The 26,473-nt window shown below is 41.4% G+C and overlaps 1 protein-coding gene across 10 annotated transcripts in view; it reads left to right on the forward strand.

Annotated features, from left to right (window-relative positions):
* Positions 1 to 26,473, forward strand: part of LOC137322177 (urea transporter 2-like) — an 84,491-nt gene that overhangs the window by 19,310 nt on the left and 38,708 nt on the right. For 5 of the 10 annotated variants that reach the window (XM_067985334.1, XM_067985300.1, XM_067985294.1 and 2 more), the window contains 4 exons: positions 656 to 752; positions 11,394 to 11,538; positions 16,236 to 16,425; positions 17,969 to 18,097. In XM_067985334.1, the coding sequence (XP_067841435.1) occupies positions 705 to 752; positions 11,394 to 11,538; positions 16,236 to 16,425; positions 17,969 to 18,097 (512 nt within the window). In that variant the 5' untranslated portion in view covers positions 656 to 704. Of the gene's footprint in view, positions 1 to 82; positions 152 to 655; positions 753 to 11,140; positions 11,199 to 11,393; positions 11,539 to 16,235; positions 16,426 to 17,968; positions 18,098 to 26,473 lie in introns of those variants that run through there. The other 5 variants (XM_067985329.1, XM_067985308.1, XM_067985332.1 and 2 more) reach the window with 4 other exon arrangements.

Raw genomic sequence — 26,473 nt, forward strand, 5'->3', positions numbered from 1 at the left:
GATTATATCTTTGTCACTTATTGTCTGCAATAGAAAGAAAGATTCATGTCACAATGGTAACTCGAGCCCCCTCCTCCCCCAGCTTTATTTCCAGATTGACAAGGTGAAGATATGTGATATATCACATACATGGAATCAATTCAGCAATCTGGTAGGTTCCTGGAATGGAGGTGTCCAAACTTTTCATTGTAGTGAATCATTCATTTCAGTAAATTTTTCATAAGTAATTTATTGATCGATAAAAAAGTGAAATATTTGCTCACATGCACAAAATACTCTGGATGGTATGATAACAAACTCATTAAGCAAAGTTGTTAAAGCCAGAGCTGTTGTCTTGATTGGAATCTATTTCAATTTTTTACACAGTTCATTTTTACTACATAAAATTAAAACCATAAATGCATTCTGACTAGTTTCCTTTAACCAAGCAACAAGACTAAGATCGTGAGTCAGACCTGGTCCAGCTATATGTAGTTTTATGTTTGGAATTGCATATTAAACCTGTGTTCTTAATATTTGAGTGAAGCTAATCTGCATACTTTTGTTATGGACAATGGACCTAGTCTTTGATTAACACAAATTCATATTCATTTTAACAAATTTACAAATTTCAAACCTTGAAGACAACTTGAATTTCTTTTAATTTTTTTTTCAGGAAACAACTCCAATCATGGATTATCAGAAAGCTGAAATCATACAGTAGAATGCAGGGTGATATCAGAACAGATCTCAGTAAAGGAATTGGCTCAAAGGTATGAAAATATATTGGTCACTTATTTTCAATGAGGGTCAGGTCAAATAATTTTGAGAATGATTGTGGGGGTGCATAAGGTCATAGATTCATGTCAAAGGGACTAGTAAAACACTATTATTAATATGTGCGTACTCTTGTCATTTTGAACACGGTCTCCCTGTACCTCACCCTGCACCTTTTACCTTCCAGACAGCATGAATGGAGGTAATATTATGGCTAGCAGCAAGATATGATAAATATCTCCACATGTGATTCATGGTCATCTTCACTGCAACCCATAACTTTGTCTAGCATTTCTAGCATTCCTCATAATAGCATTTCTCATAATTTATTTTTAAATGCATATTTGATATAATGTGGTTTCCCAAGGTCAGGCAGCTGTCAGACTAGGCTAAAGTCAAAGTCTCTACTGTTTCCTATAGATCTGGTATAAAAATTGATCCTTCTTCATCTATAAACATTCTTGGTCTTACTTTGTCCTGTGGCTTCAAATGGAGCTCCCAGCTAAAGCTGCCTCCAAATGGCTCAGTTTCTTCTTTTATGCCAAACATTTCATTTTCCTTCTACAGCTTCTAACTTTATATAAAGCCTAAGTCAATCCAAAACTAGAATATTCCTCCTATATTTAGCAAACTTTTCTAAAAACTTTTTTTATTTCTCAGGATATGGGCAACTCTGGCAAGGCTGCATTTATTGCCCATTCCTAGTTACCCTGAGAAGATAATAGTGGAACTTCTTTTTGAACTGATGCAGTCATTGTGATGATGGTGGTGATGATGCTCCCACAATGTAAAGTAGGGAATTCCAGGATGTCAACCCCAGTAATGATGAGGGAAAGGAATTATATTTCCAAGTCAGGATGGTGTGTAACTTGGAGGGGAACTTAGTAGTGATAGTGTTCCCATAACATTGCTGCTCTTGTCCTTCTCGTTGGTATTGGTTGCGGGATTGGGAGGTGCTGTCAAAGTAAGCTTGGCGAGTACCTGCAAGGCATCCTCTAGATAGTACATACTGCAGCCACAATGCACTAATGGTGGAGGGGGTGCATATTGAGTTCAGTGGCAGGGGTGTTAATCAAGCAAACTGCTTTGTCCTGGGTGGTGCTGAGTTTCTTGGGTGTAGTTGGAGCTGCACCCATCCAGGCAAGTGGTGAATATTCCATCACACTCCTGACCTGAGCCTTGTAGATTGTGGAGAGGCTTTGAGGAGTCTGGAGGTGGGTGACTTGTGACCCCCAGGATATTGATGCTGGGGGATATGGACACAAGGTCAACATCATGGGGTGAGAGATGGTTGGGCACTTATGTGTGTGAATGTTACCTACTATTTGGTACCCCAGCCTACATATTGTCCAGGTCCAGGCTGGCATGGGATGCTTCACTCCCTGAAAAATTATGAATGGAGTTGAACACTGTAGAATCGATCAGCAAACAGTTCCATTCCTGACCCTATGGGGGAGGGTCATTCATGAAGCAATTGAAGATGGTTGAGCTGAGGACTCAGCCCTGTGAAACTCCAGCAGCAGTGCCCTGAAGCTGCAATGATTGGTCTCCAATGACCATGACCATCTTCCTGTGTATTAGGTCTAGCCATTGGAGAATTTTTTTATTGACCCCCATTGACTTCAGTTTTATTTGAGCTCTTTGATGTTATACTCGGTTGAATGTTACCTTGATGTCAAGAGCAGTTACTCTCACCTCCCCTCCTGCATCTTGTGTCTATGTCTGCACTAAGGCTGTGATAAGGTCTGGAGTCAAGTAGTTCCTGCCGAATCCAAATTGAGCATCAGCAAGCAGGTTATTGGTGAATAGGTGTAACATGATGGTTTATTATTGATGACATCTTCCATCATTTTGGTGATGATAGGGTGCAGACTGATAAGGCGATGATTGGCTGGATTAGATTTGTTCTGCTTTTTGTAGATAGGACGTACTTAGGCGATATTCCACATTGTTGGGTAGATGCCAATGTCATAGTTGCACTGGAATATCTTGATTAGAAAGGTGTTTCATTCTAGTATACAGTTCTTCAGCACTACAGCTGGGACATTATCTGGGCCTATAGCCTTCATGGTGTCCAGGTACTCAGCCACTTCTTAATCTCACGTGGAATGAACCAAATTGGCTGGAGATTGGTATGCTTGATAGCAGGGACTTCAGGAGGAGGCCCAGTGGGATTGTGCACTTGGCACTTTTGGTGAAGTCACTAGCAAACACTTCAGCCTTGTCTCTTGCACTCATATGCTGGGTTCCACCATGGATGCAGATGGGAATGTTGATGGAGCCTCATCCTCCCAATAATTGTCTGATTGTCCACCACCATTCTTGACTGGATGCGGTAGAGCTACAGTGCTTTGCTCTGATCCATTGGTTGTGGGACCACTTAGCTCTGTCAATAGCCTACTGCTTTTCGTGTTTAGCATGCAAGTTGCCCTATGATTTAGCTTAGAATAGTGCCTCATTCTAAGGTTCGCTGTTGCTACACCTGCCACACACTTCTACGCTCCCCATTGAACCAGGATTGATCTGTCATCTTGATGCAGTGATGGATGGATGTTGGACCATGAATGGTATGCAATTCTGTGCTGATGGCTCTTGGAGCCTCATGAATGCCTAGCTGGACTATAACCTGGTGTTGTAAGATTCCTTACATTAGTTTTGGGCTGCTAGACCTGCCTTTCAGCTATCCTGTTTAGCATGGTTGTAGTGCCATATGTAATAAGGTAGACGAATTAACAGCGCAAATAGATGTAAACGGATATGATATAATTGCAATTACAGAGACATGGCTGCAGGGTGACCAAGGCTGGGAGCTGAATATCCAAGGATATTTGATATTTAGGAAGGACAGGCAAAAAGGAAATAGAGGTGGGATTGCATTGTTAGTAAAAGATGAAATCAGAGCAATAGTGAGAAAGGATATTGGCTCAGAAAATCAAGATGTAGAATCAGTCTGGGTGGAGTTAAGAAGCACCAAGGGGCAGAAAACACTAGTGGGAGTTGTCTATAGGCCTCCAAACAATAGTGGTAATGTAGGGGATGGGATCAAACAGAAAATTAGAGATGCATGTAACAAGGGTACTATAGTAATCATGGGTGACTTTAATCTACATATAGATTGGCCAAACCAAATTACCAATAATACTGTGGAGGATGAATTCCTGGATTGTGTACGAGATGGTTTTTTAGACCAGTACATTGAGGAGCCAACCAGGGAACAGGCTATCCTAGATTGGGTATTGTGCAATGAGAAGGGGTTAATTCATAATCTTGTTGTGCGGGGTACTTTAGGGAAGAGTGACCATAACATGATAGAATTCTTCATTAAGATGGAAAGTGAAGTAGTCCAATCTGAAACTAGGGTCCTAAATCTAAACAAAGGAAACTACGAAGTTATGAGGAGAGAGTTGGCTATGATAGATTGGGAAGCTTCTTTAAAAGGCATGATGGTGGATAGGCAATGACTAACATTTAAGGAACGAATGCATGAATTGCAACAATTATACATTCCTTTCTGGTGCAAAAACACAAAAGGAAAAGTGGACCAACCATGGCTAACAAAAGAAATTAAGAATAGTATTAGATCCAAAGAGGAGTCATATAAAGTTGCCAGAAAATGTAGCAAGCCTGAGAATTGGGAGCAGTTTAGAATTCAGCAAAAAAGGACCAAGAGATTGATTAAGAGGGGAAAAATAGAGTATGAGAGTAAACTTGTGAGGAACATAAAAGTGGACTGTAAAAGCTTCTACAAGTATGTAAAAAGAAAAAGACTAGTGAAGACAAATGTAGGTCCCTTACAGTCAGAAACAGGAGAATTTATAATGGGGAACAAAGAAATGGCAGAGCAATTAAACAAATATTTTGGTTCTGTCTTCACGGAAGAGGACACAAATAACTTTCCAGAAATGCAAGGGAACCAAGGGACTAGTGAGAAAGAGGAATTAAAGGAAATTAGTGTTAGTAAAAAAATAGTGCTGGAGAAATTAATGGGACTGAAAGCCGATAAATCCCCAGGACCTGATAATCTGCATCCCAGAGTACTAAAAGAGGTAGCCATGGAAATAATGGATGCATTGGTTGCCATCTTCCAAAATTCTATAGATTATGGAACAGTTCCTGCAGATTGGAGGGTGGCAAATGTAACCCCACTGTTTAAAAAAGGAGGAAGAGAGAAAACAGGGAACTACAGACCGATTAGCTTAACATCAGTAATAGGGAAAATGCTACAGTCTATTATAAAGGATGTGATAACAGGACACTTAGAAAATATCAACAGGATTAGACAAAATCAACATGGATTTATGAAAGGGAAATCATGTTTGACAAACCTACTGGAGTTTTTTGAGGGTGTAACTGGTAGAATAGATAAGGAAGAACCAGTGGATGTGGTTTATTTGGAATTTCAGAAGGCCTTTGGTAAAGTCCCACATAGGAGGTTAGTGTGAAAAATTAAAGCACGTGGGATTGGTGGTAATATACTGGCATGGATTGAAAATTGGTTAACAGACAGGAAACAGAGAGTAGGAATAAATGGGTCTTTTTCGGGGTGACAGGCAGTGACTAGTGGGGTACCGCAGGGATCAGTGCTTGGGCCCCAGCTATTCACAATATATATCAATGATTTGGATGAGGGAATCAAATGTAATATTTCCAAGTTTGCTGACGACACAAAACTAGGTGGAATCGTGAGTTGTGAGGAGGATGCAAAGAGGCTTCAAGGTGATTTAGACAAGTTGAGTGAATGGGCAAATGCATGGCAGATGCAGTATAATGTGGATAAATGTGAAGTTATCCACTTTGGAAGGAAAAACAGAAAGGCAGAATATTATTTAAATGGTGATAGATTGGGAAATGTTGATGTACAAAGGGACCTGGGTTTCCTTGTACACCAGTCACTGAAAGCAAACATGCAGGTGCAGCAAGCAGTTCGGAAGGCAAATGGTATGTTGGCCTTCGTTGCAAGAGGATTTGAGTACTGGAGCAAGGATGTCTTACTGCAGTTATACAGGGCCTTGGTGAAACCACACCTGGAGTATTGTGTGCAGTTTTGGTCTCCTTACCTAAGAAAGGATATAATTGCCATAGAGGGAATACAGCGAAGGTTCACCAGACTAATTCCTGGGATGGCAGGACTGTCGTATGAGGAGTTGGGTCGACTTGGCCTGTATTCACTTGAGTTTAGAAGAATGAGAGGGGATCTCATTGAAACATATAAAATTCTGACAGGGCTAGACAGACTGGATGCAGGGAGGATGTTTCCCCTGGCTGAGGGGTCCAGAACGAGGGGTCACAGTCTCAGGATATGCGGTAGGACATTTAGGACTGAGATGAGGAGAAATTTCTTCACTCAGAGGGTGGTGGACCTGTGGAATTCTCTACCACAGAAGGCTGTGGAGGCCAAGTGACTGAATATATTTAAGAAGGAGCTCGATAGATTTCTGGACACAAAAGGCATCAAGGGGTATGGGGAGAGAGCGGGAGTTTGGTATTGAGATAGAGGATCAGTCATGATCATACTGAATGGCGGAGCAAGCTCGAAGGGCCGAATGGCCTACTCCTGCTCCTATTTTCTAGGTTTCTATACTACAGGATGGCAAGTATCCTGACTGTGAAGGCAAGATTTCACAATAACTCTGCATTGGTCACTCCTACCAATGCTATCATGAGCAGACATGTCTCTGACAGGTATATTGGTGAGGACAAGGTCAAGTATGTTATTCCTTCGTGTTGGCTGCCTCATCACCTGACATGGGCCCAGTCTATAGCTGTGTACTTCACGACTCGGCCAACAGTGGTACTACCAAGCCACTCTTGGTGAACTTTGAAGTCCCTCACCCAGAATACATTCTGTGCCATTGCTTCCCTCAGTACTTCCTCCAAGTGGTTGTCAACATGGAGGAATACTGATTCATCAGTTGAGGTGGGTGGAACAGTAGCTGGTAGTCAACAGGTTTCCTTGGCCTTGCTTGACCTGAAGTAATGAGATTTCATGAAGTCCATAGTCAATGTTGAGGATGCCTAGAGTCACATCCACCCAGCCATATACCACTGTGTCCCCACATATGATGGTCTCTCTTGTTGGTGGGACGGGCCATGCCAAGTGATGGTGATGGAAGAGTCTGGGATGTTATCTAATAGATATGACTCAGTGAGTACAACTATGTCAGGCCGGTCTGTGGAGCAGCTCTCCCAGCCTGGTCACCAGTCCCTAGATTTTGGTGAGCAGAACATTGCATGGTTGACTGGGCTTAGACTGTCCAAGTCTTGTCCTGATACAATGCTTGGATCATCGCCAATGGATCTGTCTGATACCTCTTTTCTGTTTTGTGGTGGTTGCTTTACAACTGAGTGGCGTACTAGGCCACCTCACAAGAGTCAACTACGTTGTGGACTGGAATCACATGTAGGCCAGATTGGGTTCCCTTCCCTGAAAGACATTAGTGAACCAGTTGTGTTCTTACAACATTCTGGAAGCTTTTTATTATTATTTCTCTAGTGTTGGCCCACAAATAACCAGATTTATTGAATTGGGTTTCACAAATTGTCATGGTTGGATTTAAGCCCTCCACCACTAGGTTGCTAGTCCAGTAACATAACCACTAGGTTACCGTATCTACCTTGTACTCCTGGATAGATTACAAGAAAAAGCTTCTCATCTGATAAGTGATCCTTCTTTCACCTCTAGTCTCCAGCCCTCCTCATCTTGAAATATTTTTTCTGATCTATTTTCTCAATACTACTATGGTCATTACAATTCTGAAGGTGTCTCTCCTGTTCCTCAAAGCTGCAAATACACTATCCTATAGGGATGGGCAATAAATGCTGGTCTTGCCAGTGACGACCAGATCCCATCAACGAATAAAAAAAAATATGCTGTTATTCCTCAATGCATCTTTACTATGTTGAAAACAAGTCTGTTCATCCATTATGCCACAAATTGCTTATTTTTAGGATATTTATGTTCTACTGTATCTTTTACTACTTCATAGTATTATACTAGGTACAGCACAGGAGGAGGCCATTCGGCATCTTGTGCCTGTGCCAGCTCTTTGAAAGAGCTATTCATTTAGTCCCAATCCCCTGCTCTTTCTCCATTGCCCTGTACATTTTTTCCCTTCAAGTATTTATCCAATTCCCTTTTGAAAGTTACTATTGAATCTGCTTCCACCGCCCTTTCAGGTAGTGCATTCCAGATCATTACAACTTGCTGCGTAAAAAAAAGTTTCCTCATGACACCTCTGGCTCTTTAGCCGAGCACCTTAAAACTGTGTCCTTTGGTTGCTGACCCTTCTGTCACTGGAAACAATTTCTCCTTATTTACTCTGTCAAAACCATTCATGATTCTAAACACCTCTATCAAATCTCCCCTTAACCTTCTTTGTTTTAAGGAGAACAACCCCAGCTTATCCAATCTCGCCACATAACTGAAGTCCTTCATTTCTGGCACCATCCTAGTAAATCTCTTCTGCACCCTCTCTAAGGCCTTGACATCCTTCCTAAAGTGTGGTGCCCAGAATTGATCACAATACTCCAGCTGAGGCCTAACCAGTGTTTTATAAAGGCTTAGCATAACTTCCTTACTTTTGTACTCCATGCTTCTATTTATAAAGCCCAGGATCCTATATGCCTTTTTAACAGCCTTCTCAACTTGTCCTGTTACCTTCAAAGATTTGTGTACGTGCATCCCCAGGTCTCTCTGTTCCTGCACCCCCTTTAAAATTATACCATTTTGTTTATATTGCCTCTCCTCATTCTTCTACCAAAATGCATCACTTCACACTTCTCAGTGTTAAATTTCATCTGACATGTGTCTTCCCATTTCACCAGTCTGTCTATGTCCTCCTGAAGTCTGTTACTATCCTCTACATTGTTTTCTACATTTCCGAGTTTCATGTCATCTGCAAAATTTGAAATTACACCCTCTATACCCAAGTACAGGTCATTAATATATATGACCTTACTGCTCACACCCTGTGAATGATGTTAAATTCTGTGTATGTAAGATGGCTGCACCGTGAATGTTGTAGTTTTCATTCTGCTCTTGTGGCACCACAGCACCACAATAACCTGTATAATATGACAATCTGGTGGAAAATTTGAAAAAAGAAATATGAGAAAAAAAGCAACTGAAAAAAATTCATGGCACTAATTGAAGAACAGCAGGGTATTGCCTCTGTGTCTGACCAACATTCCTCCATGGAGCCGCATCGCTACAAACACATTGATCATTCATCTTATTACTGTTTGTGCATTCTTGCATTTTACAAAGCAGCTGTCATGATTACCTACATAACAAGAGTCACTGAACTTCAAATTAAGAACTTGCATTTATATAGCACATCATCCCCCTTATTTGCTGCAACACCCCACAACCTCTACCATCAATAAAGAAAAAAGCTGCAATGTCGTGGGAACATCAACACCTCCCCTTCCCAGTCACACATCATCCTGGCTTGGACATATATCGTCATTCTTTCATTGTGTCTGGATCAAAATCCTGACATTCTCTACCTAACATCATTGTGGGAGCACCATCACCACAACATACTGCAGTGGTTCAAGGAGTGGGCCCACCACTATCTTCTCAGGGCAACTAGGGATAGGCAATAAATGTACCTTGCTGGTGTTACCATTATCCCAGAAACAACATTTGAAAAAAACGTCCTCAGTACATCCCAAAGCACTTCCCAACAAGCCAATTCCTTTTGAAATGTTGTAAATACATAGTAGCCAGCTTGTCTTTTTTTCCAAATGTCCTTTTTTTCATTAGCCTCTCATTTGGACAATTTGTAACATTTTGCCAGGTCTCAAAGTAAATAACATTTCAGGTTTATCTATTGTTTCTCTTGTTTCAAGCATTAAAATATTTGTCTAAACACATTAATGTGCCAATGTTTATATTCTTTTAAATCTGGGTAAACAGTTACCTTTATTCATTATGCATAAAGGGAAAATTCCAAGCATGGTGTTTAGCAGAAGGATATACTATACATCAATGCAGAAATTGTCACAATTATGTTTATAGTATGTCAGAATATATAAATAAGTTCTTAAATGATACCAATGAATCAAAAATAGTGCCCCCTTTGTGGACCTCATCATGCAAACCCAACAATCTCAACCTATACATCACATTTGCAGTTCAAATGTCAACTTCTGTCAAAGTATTCATAAGTAGTTTGAAGAGAACACTAACTGAGCGTAAATAACTGCAAAAAGACATCAAGACCAGGCATGAATGAAGAAATAACAAACAGCAGATAAATAACAGAAATGATAAAGATGGAGTAACTTTAGACCCAAGTACCTTTATTGTTTGGCTCCCAGGTATTATGTTGCAGGTAACCTAAACTAATGATTCATGTTGAGTAGGATAGGATATGCATGCTGCAAGTGGTTATTGGCTTTTATCATGACTTTGCTACTCCTAGGTCCTGAAGTTCCTCAGACTTTCGCTGGCAGTGCAGTGGCAATCCTGTTTGTGGGTAAAAGGGGTTTCCGTCGCACTTCCAGCAAAGTTACGGCGGTGCCGTGGCCGAAAATCTGAGGAAATTCAAGGTCCTTGTCAGCCTTGTCTCAGTAGTAGCACTCTTGCCTCTGAGTCAGAATACTGTAGATTCAAGCCCCATACCAAAAACTTGAGCACATAATCTAGGCTGACACTTCAGTGTAGTACTGTCAGAGGTGCTAAACTGTCAGATGGATGTAAAAAAAATCCATGGCATTGTTTGAAGAAGAGATGGGGAGCTGTCCGAACCCAACATTTATTCCTCAGCCACCACCACTAAAACAGATTATCTGTTGTAGAACCCTTGCAGCGAAAAGAAAATCAGGTGCAGTGTAAAATCGTTCATTTTGGACTTGCACTAAAGACTAATTTCACTTCCTACATTTCACTGCCTACATTACAACAGTCACTACACTTCAAAAGTACTCCATTGGCTAGGAAGCACTTTGGAATGTCTTGAGGACATGAAAGGTGCTATATAAATGCAAGTTCTGTCTTGTCTGTCAGGAAGAATGGTTTACTACTAAGGTGGTAGCTTGAACCTGCTGAGTAGTTTTATCTTAATTGATAGGGTGAGGGTTTCAGATGATCTACCAGAGACTTGGAATCAATGCATATATTTAGTTGGCTGCTAGAAAAAAGCCACTGTAACTTTCCATTGTCCCAAATTACTAATTTCAGTAAATTTTTCATAGGTAATTTATTGATCGATAAGAAAGTAAAATATTTCATCACATGCACAGAATACCCCAGGCAGTGCAATTACAAGCTCATTAAACAAAATTATTCAAACCAGTATTACAGTCTTGATTACAATCTGCTTTCAAATTTTACACATTGAACTTCTGCTATATAAAAGCATTGGTCCTTTCCCTGCAGTTTACTTTAACCAGTGAAGACAAGAACGCCTTGAATGTTTGAACCTGAAACTCTACAGGTATTTGCAGCTTTACATCTGAGTTGCATTTTAAGATCAATTCCCTGTCTTTATTTGAGTGAGATCTATTTCTATGCTTTTGTTATGTAGAAAATACTTGATATGTACAGTTAATATCAAAATACAATCATGATTTAATTTTGATTTTGATTTTAAACAACATAAAGCAACTTGATTTTCTTTTAATGCTGTGAGGAGCAGAATCCATTCATGGAGCAGAGGAAAACAGCAATTGTTGAAGAGAAATCAACCCTGAAACCAGATAATCTCAACGAAACCTTTTTCAAAGGAATTGGTTATTTGTCTGGTGACATGAGAGAGTTTGGTTACTGGCTCAAAGGTAAGTGAATATGTGGAAATTTATTTTCAGTGAAGCAATTCAACATTGTAAGAAAATATTTTAAAATGGCCAGTGGGTGAAGGAAAGCAGAGATTCACTTCAGAGGGACTAGTATACTAATATAAATATATCTATGTATATGCACAATAGATATGCTAGCTAAAGCAGTTATTGCCTTATCAATAAACATCTTCAAAATAGCTGGAAGGCTATCTGATTAGGAACGGGATTGAGAGTTATAGGGATAAATACATTTGGAGATTATTTAATGTTGTGTAGAATGTGATGGACCCTGAACTGCTGAAAATGGGCAATGTCAGACCAAGGACATAGTAACAAATAAATCATGTAGGATGAAAGTTAGATAGGCCTGGAGATTTGCTTAGGAACAGGGACACTTTACAGAATCTTTCTTCGAGATGAAATGACTTGGATTGAATCAAAAATAAGCAGATTATGCATGGTTTGTGACAGGAAGGAGCTTGATGGACTAAATGGCATTCCTTATTCCATATTTTCTTCCATTCTTTCATTCTGTCCTCTGTAAATTTTCAGTAAAACATTTCTCAGTCTTCCATATTAACAACAATAACTTGCATTTATATAGCATCTTTAATGTAGGAAAATGTCCCAAGATGCTTCACAGGAGTGTAATAAGACAAATATTGACATCGAGCCAAAGAAAGAGATATTAGGACAGATGACTAAAAGCTTGGTCAAAGAGGTAGGTTTTAAGGAGAGTCTTAAAGGAGGTGGAGAGACAGAGAGGTTTAGGGAGGGAATTCCAGAGCTTAAGGCCTAGATAGCTGAAGGCACATGCTGCCAATGGTGGAGTGAAGGAAGTGGGTGATGCATAAGAGTCCATTTGGAGGAATGCAGATTCTTGGAGGGTTGTAGGTCTGAAGGAGGTTACAGAGATAGGAAAGCACAAGACCATGGAGGGATTTGAACACAAGGATGAGAATTTTAAAATTGAGGCAATGGGGTGATGGGTTGGTGTGGGTTAGAACACAGGCAGCAGAGTTTTGAATGAGCTTAAGTTTATGGAAGGTGGAAGATGGGAGGCCAACTAGGAGAACATTGGAATAGTTGAGTCTGGAGATAACAAAAGCATGGATGAGGGTGTCAGCAGTGGATAAGCTGAGGCATTTATTTGGGACGGAGACAGGCGATGTTATGGAGGTGGAAGTAAACAGTCTTTGTGATGGAGAGGATATAGAGTCGGTAGCTCAGCTCAAGCAAAGGCTGCGAACAATGTGCTTCTGCCTTGAGACAGTGGCCAGGGAGGGGTTGAAATCGTTGCTGAGGAAACAAAATTTGTGGCGGGGGCCGAAGACAATGGCTTTGGTCTCCCCAGATATTAATTGGAGAAAATTGCAGCTCATCCAAGATATGGTGTTGTCAGTGTACATGTGGAACCTTAACATCATGCCTTCGGATGATGTCGCCAAGGGACAAGATGTAGATGAGAAATGGGAGGGGTCAAGGACACATCCTTGAGGAACACCAGAGGTGACTGTGTGGGGCAACAAGAGAAGCCATTGCAAGAGATTCTCTAACTAGGACTAGATTGATAAGAATGGAACCAGGTCGGGGCAGTCCACTCAGCTGGACAACTGAGGACAGTTGTTGGAGAAGGGTGAGGAGGGATAGTGCACCATGGTTACAGTCACAGGTGATGTCATTTATGGTTTATTAATTCACTTAACACTCCAACTCAATGCGCAAGCATACAAATAAGTCATGAAGGGCAGGAAAAGACCAGCTGGTCCACTGAACTTGTCCTATACTGTCATGGAGTAATTTCTGCACAACATGATCCCTGTTCCACACACCCCTACCTACTCACAAAGACATGCAATCTCCTGGAGGAGGCAAAGAAAGAGAAATAGCCTTAAGACAATTTAGGAAAAAACTCTGGGAAATTCCTCTCTAACCCCCGAAGGTAATTAAACAAGGACATCATGATGACATGGGAAGACATATTCCTCAATACCTGCCTACCTTCTATAAGTAGTTATGTTGATCGCACTCAGAAACTCGTCCATCTCCATTTTGAATGCTTGCAGCCAATCCATACTCATTACATGTGTTGGTAACTTGTTCCATAGGTTGGCAATTCTTTGTGAAAAGTAGTACCTCCTGATACCTAACCTAGTTTTATGCTTATGTAACTTATATTCATGTCCCCTGGTCCTCCCTAACATATCTAGCCTATCCACATGGACCAAATTTAATCCTTGCATTATTTTAAAGACCTCAATCAATTGTCCTCAAAAAGCCTATTGTGGTGACAGGGCATTAAAGCTAGCGGCAGGGATAAATCTAGCGGCCCTCCTATGAACCTTTTCCAGATGCTCCATATCAACCATCATGTGAGGGGACCAAAACTGGACACAGTATACTAAATGAGGTCTAACCAGAGCCTTCTACAAAGACAGTATAGTATTTTTTGTTTTATATTTAGTCATCCTGATAATACATCTTAACACTCTTAGTTTTTGCAATATTCTCGTAGTATTGGCCATGAATCTTCAGAGATTCATGCACTATAACACCCAAGTCTTTCTCCTGCTCAGTAGCCTTGAGCATGCAATCCTGCATCATGTACACATGCTTGGTGTTGGCCCTACCCACCTGCACAACATTATATTTATCTATGTTGAATAACATCAGCCGGATGCGAGCCCATTCCCCCATTGTATGTAAATCAATCTGTAATCTATTTTTCTCATTTAAGGTCCTAACACCCACACAAATCTTTGTATCATCTGCAAGTTTCTCCACATGTTCATTCAGATCAATGGATAAAGATGATGAAAAGCAACAGTCCTAACACCGATCCCTGTGGGACTCCACTAGTGACCAGTCCCTATGCAAAACCACTACTATTAATAACTACCGTTTGTCTATGAGAAATCAACCGACTCCTTGTCCAACCTAAAATCTGCCCACTGATGTCTCAGAACTCAACCGTATGAATTAGCCCATCATGTGGCATGTTGTCAAAGGTGTTTTGAAATCAAGATACACAGTGTTGACCAGGCTACCTACATCCACTAACTTAGTAACTTCCACTAGGTTGGTGATGCATTCCTTTCCAGAAGCCATGTTGAGAGTCCCTAATAACACCTTCTCCATTAAGGTGGTCATACATTGTATCTTTCATGATCCCTTCTAGCAGCTTGCCTATAACCAAAGTCAAACAAATGGGCCTGTAATTTCCTGGTTCTGACTTATTGCCCTTTTTAAATATTGGCACCACATGGTCCTCTCTCCAGTCCAAGGGAACAATACCAGACCCCAGTGAGCCGTTAAATGTATGATTTAAGGGCTTGCAAAGCAAAGCCCAATTTTTTTGTGCATCCTCTGGTGATTGCTGTCAGGGCCAACAGCCTGATCTGTTTTGAGATTCCTTATTCTAGCCAGGACTGTAGCCGCATCCACTTTGACACTTTCAACTTTAACATCAACCCTATGTAGCAAAACAATGAGTTGTGTCCACCCATGCAAGGAAGTTGGGTCTATTTCATTATTAGAAGACCTGAGTACATGAATGTATCACTTGTGATGGAATTGGATTGATGATTGAAGACTTCAAATTCATAAAATAAAGGACATGGTGCTGACTTTTTAAAGACGAAGTGTAAAATGTTGTTAAAGATTTTCATGCCTGAAGTTGAATTGTGAGTTATGAGTTGGTAGCCACAGAAATTTAAATGTTGGGGTGAATGGGTGAAGCAAATGTGAGTAGGTATTCACCTAGAACTGTGAACACTGGACTAGAAGACACAAGATAAAGTTACAAGTCTCAAGTGAGACTGAGGATTAGATTTTTTTCTCTGCAGTGTAGTGGATAAGTGGAACAAACCAGCAATTACAACTAATTTTATGATGATTAAATCATTCCAAGAGCCAACTAAGTATCTAGTTAGAAGTGGGATTGAAGGTTATAGGGACAAGTATACAGCAGCGATCAAATACGGGGACTATGGAAACTCACCAGCCAAAGTTGAATAATGAAAGTGTGAGGTCAGATGTTTTGGAGTTCCCCTCTGATTTTTCTGGAAGATATTTTTCAGAGCTTTCAGTTAAACAAGTGGAGTCGAGATTGTAGTGGGATAGATTGTACATGGTCTGTGAGAATAGTTATGAGTACATGCCAATCTGCAAATCTTCATCACCGAGCAACAATTAAACTCTGAATGATTTCAGGTTGTATTTATTATAGCAATTAGACTTTCTGGCCTTAAAGGGAAAGGCTATCTTACGCACAGTTCCACCTTAGCAGCAGAATAATACATTGTACATAACATGGTGTCATTTTCCTGTCATTACACAACAGTGGACCATCTGATTTAACATGAGCAATGCTATTGCAGATCCACTTCTTAAAAATAAATCAAATTAATGTGTGTTCTTATGCCAAATGCCTACTCTTCAGTAATAAGGTCTAATTTTAGGATTCAAATGACATTGCAAACTGCTTGGCACCTTCCAAAAATAAATCAAATTAATGTGTGTTCTTATGCCAAATGCCTACTCTTGAGTAATAAGATTATGATCTAATTTTAGGATTCAAATGACCTTCCAAAATCTGCAATTCATTAGTAGGCCTGTTGCTCACTCTTTTGCATGGGAAGGAGGCATAATTCATAATCATTAATAGTTATATACTTTTTCTGACAATATTGCAGACCAGAACATCATCTTTCAATTTATTGACTGGATTTTGCGTGGAACTGCTCAGGTGATGTTTGTCAACAACCCACTGAGTGGCCTTATTATTTTGGCCGGGCTGATTGTGCAAAATCCATGGTGGGCACTGAATGGCTTCGTGGGAACAGTGTTCTCAACTCTGGCCGCACTTTTGCTCAGTCAGAACAGGTAAATGTGCTGTGGTAATACACATTTGATTACTAAAGTTTTCTTGCAAAAATTAATCAAAATGACATTCTGAAGATTTTCACTGAGCCATTAGTTACTATATTTATATTTCAAAAATATATGACATTTCTTGTGCTGCATGCTCACAAAGGCTACTATGTTTCAATCTTGTTTAATGCAAGATCTTGCCACATTAAATGATAAGGGAAAGTATTGTAACCTGTGGATCCTATTCAAGGGTCCACAAAGTAACAACTAATGTTTCACAAAGTGAACGTACCATACAATTGCCAGTTCAGACCTACGATGACTTCGGTCACTGCCCTGTAATTCTGGTTACTACTCTACTTCTAATTTGGCCACTGCATCATAGGATTAACAATTATGTGGCATTTAGTTTATTGTAGACTTGACATCAAAAATACCTTTTCAATGTACATAATAGTTGCTGCAAAGAAAAAATATTACGTCTAGAATTTTATTTCTGTAATGGCAATACATGTGTGAACATTAGAAAGAAAGAAATATAGTTTTTATGTATCAAAATCAACAGCATGTACAACTTCTCTTAAAAATAGCCTTTAGGAATTTGGGGAGAATCAGATTGTTTGTTGCCCAGATGGACTATTAAATGGGCTCACAGTCAGACATCAAAATTTAACTTTGAAACCAATAATATTAACTTAATCTAACTATAAACCTGTCCTAAAATGTCTTCCCTGCAGGGGAAATTCTAAAACTTACTAAAAGAATAAGTTACAATGGAAATCCTTGGCAATGATTGCATTGCCACCACAGCGAATGGAGACTAACAATCTGATTTTGAAGTCTATGTTCAAAGGGACATGAGGATTCAAATTTGCCATTAACTCATTAGGTCTCCATTTTTCTAAGTGTCAGACTTTTAAATTGGATTTTACTAAGATGAGCCTGAAGGAGGTGCAGGAAAAAAGATGGTTTAACAAAATGTTTGATTCAATGCAGCTAAAGTTAAAAAGACAGCTCAGATCCCCAGCTTAATTAACAACTCAGATAATTTCTGCAGCAGCTGCAGGATTAGTAATTAATGGCCCCAGTCTAGTCCAGAGATGGGCAGGTACAATTGTCTTTCCACAAAACCTGATCGGAAGTGAAAGGGAGCTGTACTTTGAATTTTCAGAATGTATTGGAGCCCAAATTATTAACAACAAACTGATATGATTTGCACTAGATCACATTGTTTGGTTAACCCAAGATCTATAGTCCTTCTACTGCCAAAGTTTGCTGGTGCACTAACACAATGCCTTATTGTGATGCTATTTATGATTAGCAGTGATAAAATGGTCCTGTGAACGATAGAAGAAATAAACTGCTCAAAGGAAGAAAGATCTTCTCAAAGGTTACATACTCATATGCATTTCTTGTCCGTGTTGTGGTATTTAACTTTTTTATTTTATAATTGCATTTGTTTGATGCCCTATTCCCAAACCAAACAAAATAAATGTGCTAATTCTTTAGCGTTCAGTTCTGAAATGTTAGTGTTTTATTACTTTCATCTTTTTAGGTCCGCGATTGCAGCAGGGCTTTATGGGTACAATGGCATCCTAGTTGGTCTTTTGATGGCCGTGTTTTGTGACAAAGGAGATTGGTATTGGTGGTTGTTGCCAGCTGTGATCGTCATGTCAATGACATGGTATGTTAAAAAATCTATTTGGACACTTATTTTATTGAAATTACACTAACACTATTTACTATAACTACATTCTACATTCAACTTTTTAAATCTTCCAATAGTGCTTTGAAAATAAAGGAATGACTTGTCATCTATAACATGAAATTTTAATCCTTTAAGGGAGCTATTGCATGATGAGACATGAGAAACAAACCTCTAATTCAACTCTAATACACCTGTCATACTACTTGAATATTGGGGTTGAAGTATTTAAATATAGGAACCACATTCTGAGAACTTAACTTCAGCCCTTTGAAAACTTTTTTTTTAAATACAACACGCTAATGTCTCGATATACAATGAAGGGATAAGAGAATCTTGCAACTTTATTATTTTTAATTACACAAGGGTGCTTTGTTTAAAAATACAAATACCACTGGAGGCCTGGGTGGCACCAGAAGGGTAGCCAGAAGGTAAGTCTTTCTTCCAAAAGGCCAACAGAATGAAGATCAGGGCAGAATCAGAAAATTACCCGGGTTGCACCTCAACAGAGCAGGGACAAATGTCCTCGCAGGGAGGTTAACTAGTTCTGTGGGGGTGGGTTTAAACTAATTTGGCAGGGGGAGGGGCACCAGGATGAAACATTAGAGAGGAGAAACAAGGTACACAGAGGACTGGGAGAGACAAACAGTATTAGAATAAAGAATAATTCAGAAATAGGAGGGATCAGACAGGGGGGGAAATGCGAGGCAGTCTAAGATGGGTTTGGAATGCATGTGCATAAATGCACGGAGCGTGGTAAATAAGCTTGATGAGCTGCAGGCACAAGTAGCCACATGGGATTATGATATAGTGGCAATAACGGAGAACTGGCTCAAACAAGGGGAAGAATGGACACTTAATATTTCTGGCTACAATGTATTCGGGAAAGATTGGGAAGGAAAAAAAGGAAGGGGGGTATGGTGGCAGTATTGATCAAAGATACTGTTGCAGCACTAGAAAGGGATGATGTACTTGAGGGTTAAAAGGGAGAATCTATTTTATTAGAATTAAGGAACAATAAAGGGGCTATTACACCGTTGGGTGTATACGATAGGCCACCAAATAGTGGGAAGAAGATAGAGAAGCAAATTTGCAGACAAATTGCAGAAAGATGCAAGCACTTTAGAGTAGTGATAATGGGGGACTTCAATTATCCCAATATAGACTGGAAAAATAACAGTGTAAAGGGCAAAGAGGGGGAGGAATTCCTGAAATATGTACAAGAGAACTTTCTTGATCAGTATGTTTCCAGCTCAATGAAGAAGGAAGCAGTGCTGGATTTAATTCTGGAGAATGAAGTGGGGCAAGTGGAGCATGTTTCAGTGGGAGAGCATTTGAGGAACAGCGATCAAAATATCATTAGGTTTAGAGTACTTATGGAAAAGGACAAGGAAAAATCAAATGTGAATATACTCAACAGGAGGTGAGCTAATTTCAGTGAGATAAAAGGGGATCTGGCCCAGGTGGATTGGAATCAAAGATTTGCGGGTAAAACAGTAAATGAGACCAGCACGAGAGCGAAGAGAGAGCGGGAATAAAAGGGGAGTGGCGTCGAGTGGGTAAAACAGTAAATGTGACCAGCGCAAGAGTGGAGAGAGAGTGGGAATAACAGAGGAGCGGCGTGAGTGGGTAAAATGGTAAATGAGACCAGCGCGAGAGCGGAGAGAGAGCGGGAATAAAAGAGGAGCGGGGCGAGTGGATAAAACAGTAAATGAGACCAGTCCGAGAGCGGAGAGAGAGTGGAGAGAGAGTGGGAATAAAAGAGGAGCGGGGCGAGTGGGTAAAACAGTAAATGAAACCGGAGAGAGAGCGGAGAGAGAGTGGGAATAAAAGGGAGCGGCGTCGAGTGAGTAAAACAGTAAATGAGACCAGCGTGAGAGTGGAGAGAGAGTGGGAATAAAAGGGAGCGGCGTCGAGTGGGTAAAACAGTAAATGAGACCAGCGTGAGAGTGGAGAGAGAGTGGGAATAAAAGAGGAGCGGGGCGAGTGGATAAAAGAAAACCACCTAAAGTGATGTCAGTGCAATGGAAGGAGCTGATTGGTGAGTAGCCAGTGAGTGGTTTTTTTTGTGTCCAGATCAGGAACAAGTCCTAAGTTTATTTCTCGTAGGCTTAGTAGTAGTCTAATAGAGGCACGGCAGGGCACCTCGGTCCCGTCAAATGCGCATACTGTGCCATCTGGGAAGTCCAGGACGCTTCCCGTGTCCTGGTTGGTCACATGTGCAGGAAGTGTTGTCAGCTGGAGGAGCTCGAGCTCCGGGTTTTGGAGCTTGAGCAGCAGCTTGTGTCACTGCAGTGCATTCGCGAAGCAGCGAGCTATGTGAATAGCACATTTCAGGAGGTGGTCACCCTGCAGCTTAAGAGTGTGCAGGCAGAGAGGGAATGGGTGTCCGCCAGACAGATAAGATGGACCAGACAGGTGTGCAGGAGACCCCCGAGTGCATTTCGCTCTCTAACCGGTAATACTGGTGAGAGCGAGGGTTCCTCTGGGGAGTGCAGCCAGAGCCAAATCCACGTGCCATAGGTGGCTCAGCTGTCCAGGAGAGGATGAGAAAGGTCAGGAGAGCAATAGTGATAGGGGATTCTATAGTTAGGGGAACAGGCAGGCATTTCTGGGGCCGCAGATGTGATTCCAGGATGGTATGTTGCCTCCCTGGTGCCAGGGTCAAGGATGTCACTGAGCGGCTGCAGAACATTCTGAGGAAGGAGGGTGAACTGCCAGCGGTCGTGGTCCATATTGGTACCAACGACAAAGGTAGGAAGCAGGATGATGTCCTGCAGGCAGATTTTAAGAAGCTAGAAAGAGATTAATAAGCAGGGCCTCAAAGGTAGTAATCTCCAGATTACTCCCAGTGCCACGCACGAGTGAGTATAGAAATAGGAGGATAGTACAAATGAATGCATGGCTGGAAAGATGGTGCAGAAGGGAGGGCTTTAGATTCTTGGGGCATTGTGACCGGTTCTGGGGGAGGTGAGACCTGTACAAGCCGGACGGGTTGCATTTCAACAGGGCCGGGACCAATATCCTCGCGGGGAGGTTTGCTAGTGCTGTTGGGGAGGGTTTAAACTAGCTTAGCAGGGGGATGGGAACCTGAGCGTAGATTCAGAAGGGAGAGAAGCAGAGCTGGAAATGGAAGGCAGAAAATTAGTAAGCGAGTTTGGAAGGCAGAGGAAACAAAGGTCAGAAAATAGACAACAAAGGAGTTTGGCAGTGCTTAATGGTGTATACTTCAATGCAAGGAGTCGAGTGAATAAGGCAGATGAGCTGAGGGCACTGATAGACATGTGGAAGTATTATATCTTAGATATTACTGAAACATGGCTTAAAGAGGGGCAGGAATGGCAGCTCAACATTCCTGGTTGCAGGGTTTTCAGACGAGATAGAGAGGGGGATAAAAAAGGAGGGGGTGGCAATATTGGTTAAAGAAACAATTACAACTGAGAGGAGGGATGATATGTTAGAAGAATCATCAAATGAGGCCATATAAGTTGAGCTAAAGAATAACAAAGGGGCAATCACACTACTGGGAGTGTACGATAGACCCCCAAACAGTCAGAGGGAGATCGAAGAGCAAATATGGAGGCAAATTTCTGAGAAGTACAAAAACAGTAGGGCAGTAATAGTAGGGGATTTCAACAACCCTAATATTAACTAGGATAGAATTAATGTAAAAGGTATAGAGGGTGCAGAATTCTTAAAATGCATTCAGGAAAACTTTACAACTGTAGTAAGACCTCCATACTCTTGTACTCCAACCCCCTTGCAATAAAGGCCAACATGCCATTTGCTTTCCTAATTGCCTGTTGTACCTGCATGCTAATATTTTGTGTTTCTTGTACGAGGACACCTAAATCTCTCGGAACACCAACATTTAATAGTTTCTCACCATTTAAACAATATTCTGTTTTTCTATTCTTCCTACCAAAGTGAATAACTTCACATTTTCCCACATTATACTCCATCTGCCAACTTCTTGCCCATTCACTTAATCTGTCTATATCCCTTTGCAGCATCTTTGGGCACTAACTTGGGCCTTGTAGCACCCATTATTTTGGCATTAAACGGCCTCTCCGACATCCAAGATGGCATCTTGAATGCACACGCACGTTTCCTGCATGACGTGCGCCAGAAGCCATCTTGGTAATAGGAGTTAGTGCAGGCGCAGATGAGGAACGCTGGAATCATGTAAAGTAGGGAGAAAATAGCTTCAATCAGTGTGCAACGTTGATTTAAAGTGATAGACACCATTTTGGGACTTAACGCTCAACTCAATGCACAGTCTTAACCCCGACCATCTGAACGTACCTTAGAGGAGGACCCCCACCAGAGCTATTTAAAGGGCCCATACAGGATTTACAGGTTAGTTGCTGGATTATGGCTTGAAACAGTGGTAATGTGTGAGGGTGAGAGGAAGCATCTGATTGGAAGAGTTGAGTACTGATGGAAAGAGTTTATTGGTATGTGGGGGATAGGGGGTGTAGTGCATGGAGCAGTTGGTATGAGATGCCACTTGACAGTTGACCTCACTCACCTTGACCACTCATGTCAAAGCATTGAACTTCTTCCTGCACTGCAACCATGTTCATGATGCTGTGCGCCTGGCATTGACTTCGTCCCCCGCTGCCTCCCACTGCCTTTTGAGTATATAGAATCATAGAAAATAGGAGCAAGAGTAGGCCAATCGGCCCTTCGGGCCTGCTCCACCATTCAAAATGATCATGGCTGATCGTCTAACTCAGTACCCTGTTCCCGCTTTTTCCCCATATCCCTTGATACCTTTAGCATTAAGAAATATATCTAGCTCCTTCTTGAATATATTTAATGACTTGGCCTCCGCTGCCTTCTGTGGTAGAAAATTCCACAGGTTCACCACCCTCAGAGTGGAGAAATTTCTCCTCATCTCAGTTCTAAATGGCATACCCCTTATCCTCAGACTGTGAACCCTGGTTCTGGACTCCCCAGCCATCGGGAACATCCTCCCTGCATCTAGTCTATCTAGTCCTGTTAGAATTTCATATGTTTCGATGAGATCACCTCTCATTCTTCTAAACTCTAGTGACTATAGGCCTAGTCGACCCAATGTCTCTTCATACATCAGTCCTGCCATCCCAGGAATCAGTCTGGTAAACCTTCGTTGCACTCCCTCCATGGCAAGGACATCCTTCCTCAGATAAGGAGACCAAATCTGCACACAATATTCCAGATGTGGTCTCACCAAGGCCCTGTACAACTGCAGTAAGACATCCCCGTTCCTGTACTCAAATCCTTTTGCAATGAAGGCCAACATACCATTCGCCTTCCTAACTGCTTGCTGCACCTGAATGCTCGCTTTCAGCAACTGGTGTACAAGGACACCCAGGTCTCGTTGCACCTCCCCTTTTCTTAATCTATCACCATTCAGATAATAATCTGTCTTTCTGTTTTTACAACCAAAGTGGATAACCTCACATTTATCCACGTTATACAGCATCTGCCATGTTCTTGCCCACTCACCCAACTTGTCTAAATCACATTGGAGCCTCTGTGCATCCTCCTCACGGCTCACATTCCACCCCAGCTTTGTGTCGTCTGCAAACTTGGAAATGTTACATTCAGTTCCCTCATCCAAATCATTGATATATATTGTGAATAGCTGGGGCCCAAGCACTGATCCCTGCAGTACCCCACTCATCACTGCCTGCCACCTGGAAAAAGACCCGTTTATTCCTACTCTCTGTTTCCTGTCTGTCAACCAATTCTCAATCCATGCCAGTATATTCCCCCCAATCCCATGTGCTTTAATTTTGCACACTAACCTCTTGTGTGGGACCTTATCAAAAGCCTTCTGAAAATCCAAATACATCACATCCACTGGTTCTCCCCTATTTATTCTACTAGTTACCTCCTCAAAAAACTCCAGTAGATTTGTTAAGCATGATTTCCCTTTCATAAACCCATGCTGACTTTGTCCAATCCCGTTAATGCCTTCCAAGTGTTCTGTTATCACATCCTTTATAATAGACTCAAGCATTTCCCCCACTACTGATGTTAGGCTAACTGGTCTGTAATTCCCTGTTTTTTCTCTCCCTCCTTTTTTAAATAGTGGGGTTACATTTGCCACCCTCCAATCTGTAGGAACTGTTCCAGAGTCTATAGAATTTTGGAAGATGACCACCAATGCATCCACTATTTCCAGGGCCACTTCCTTTAGTACTCTGGGATGTAGATTATCAGGCCCTGGGGATTTGTCAGCCTTTAGCCCCATTAATTTCCCTAGCACTATTTTTTTATTCATACTGATTTCCTTCAGTTCCTCCCTCTCACTAGACCCTTGGTTCCCTAACATTTCCGGGAGGTTATTTGTGTCCTCCTTTGTGAAGACAGAATCAAAGTATGTGTTTAATTGTTCTGCCATTTCTTTGTTCCCCATTATAATTTCCCCCATTTCTGACTGTAAGGGACCTACATTTGTCTTTACTAATCTTTTTCTCTTGACATATTTATAGAAGCTTTCACAGTCAGTTTTTATGTTCCCTGCTAGTTTACACTCATACTCTAATTTTCCCCTCTTAATCAATCTCTTTGTTCTCCTTTGCTGAATTCTAAACTGCTCCCAATCCTCAGGCTTGCCGCTTTTTCTGGCAATTTGTCTCCTCTTTGGATCTAATATGATCCCTAATTTCTTTTGTAAGCCACGGTTGAGCCACCTTTCCTGTTTTATTTTTGCACAAGAATGAATAATTGTTGTAATTCCTGCACACGTTCTTTCAATATTAGCCATTGCCTAACCACTGTCATCCCTTTTAGTAAAGTTCCCCAATCTATCCTAGCCAATTCACACCTCATACTTTCGTAATTTCCTTTATTTAGATTCAGGACTCTAGTTTCGGATTCAACTACTTCACTCTCCATCTTAATGAGGAATTCTATCATGTTATGGTCGCTCTTCCCTAAGGGACCCCGCATAACAAGATTGTTAATTAATCCTTTCTCATTGCACAATACCCAGTCTAGGATCGCCTGTTCTCTAGTTGGTTCCTCAACATATTGGTCTAGAAATCCATCACGTACACACTCCAGGAATTCCTCCCCCACAGTATTATTGCAAGTTTGGTTTGACCAATCTATATGTAAATTAAAGTCACCCATGATTATAGTTGTACCCTTCTTGCATGCATCTCTAATTTCCTGTTTAATGCCCTCCCCTACATCTCCACTACTGTTTGGGGGCCAATAGACAATCCCCACCAACGTTTTCAACCCCTTGGTGTTTCTTAGCTCCACCCATAAAGATTCCACATCGTGATTTTCCGAGCCAATATCCTTCCTCACAATTGCATTGATTTCCTCCTTTACTAACAATGCTACCCCACCTCCTTTCCCTATTTGCCTGTCCTTCCTAAATATTGAATAGCCCTGGATGTTCAGTTCCCATCCTTGGTCACCCTGCAGCCATGTCTCCGTAATCGCAACTATATCATACCCGTTAATATCTATCTGCACTGTTAATTCATCTACTTTATTGCAAATGCTCCATGCATTAAGACACAATGCCTTTAGACTTGTCTTTTTAAGATTGCTAGTCATCTTAGTATTATTTTACACTATAGCCCTGTTTGTTTTTTGCCCTTGTTTTCTCTGGCTTCCACAATTGCTTTTTCCCTTTCTGTCTTTTGTTTCTATCCTTGTTTCCCCCTCCTCTGTCTCCCTGCTCAGGTTCCCATCCCCCTGCCATTCTCGTTTAAACCTTCCCCAACAGCACTAGCAAACACCCCCACGAGGACATTGGTCCCGGTTCTGCTCAGGTGTAACCCGTCCCGCTTGTACAGGTCCCACCTTCCCCAGAACCGGTCCCAATGTCCCAGGAATCTAAATCCCTCCCTCCTGCACCATCCCTGCAACCACGCATTCATCTGGTCTATACTCCTGTTCCTATATTCACTTGCAAGTGGCACTGGTAGTAATCGTGAGATCACTACCTTTGAGGTCCTGCTTTTTAATTTATCTCCTAACGCCTTAAATTCACCTTGCAGGACCTCATCCTTTTTTTTAACCTATGTTGTTGGTTCTGATATGGACCACAGCTACTGGCTGGAGGGCCTCTTGCCCCCCCCCCACCCCCCGCGGATATAGGATGTCCCTCCCTCTGTCCACCTCTTGCACCAAGGTCTCTAGTGCATCAGCAGAGAACCTTGGTGCATGCTTTCCCGCAGGCCTGGTACCAACTCAGATCGGCAGCTTGGTGAGGTCTGGCATGCAGATTGGAGGATGTGGGATTTAGTAATGCGCATCCTTTATTCAATGTTTTAACATAACTCATCAGTGTGTAAACATAGGGATGGGACCTGCATCTGTGTTTTACATGTGCGATGTCTG

The sequence above is a fragment of the Heptranchias perlo genome, chromosome 1, assembly GCF_035084215.1.
Source record: "Heptranchias perlo isolate sHepPer1 chromosome 1, sHepPer1.hap1, whole genome shotgun sequence".
Taxonomy (NCBI): Eukaryota; Metazoa; Chordata; class Chondrichthyes; order Hexanchiformes; family Hexanchidae; genus Heptranchias; species Heptranchias perlo.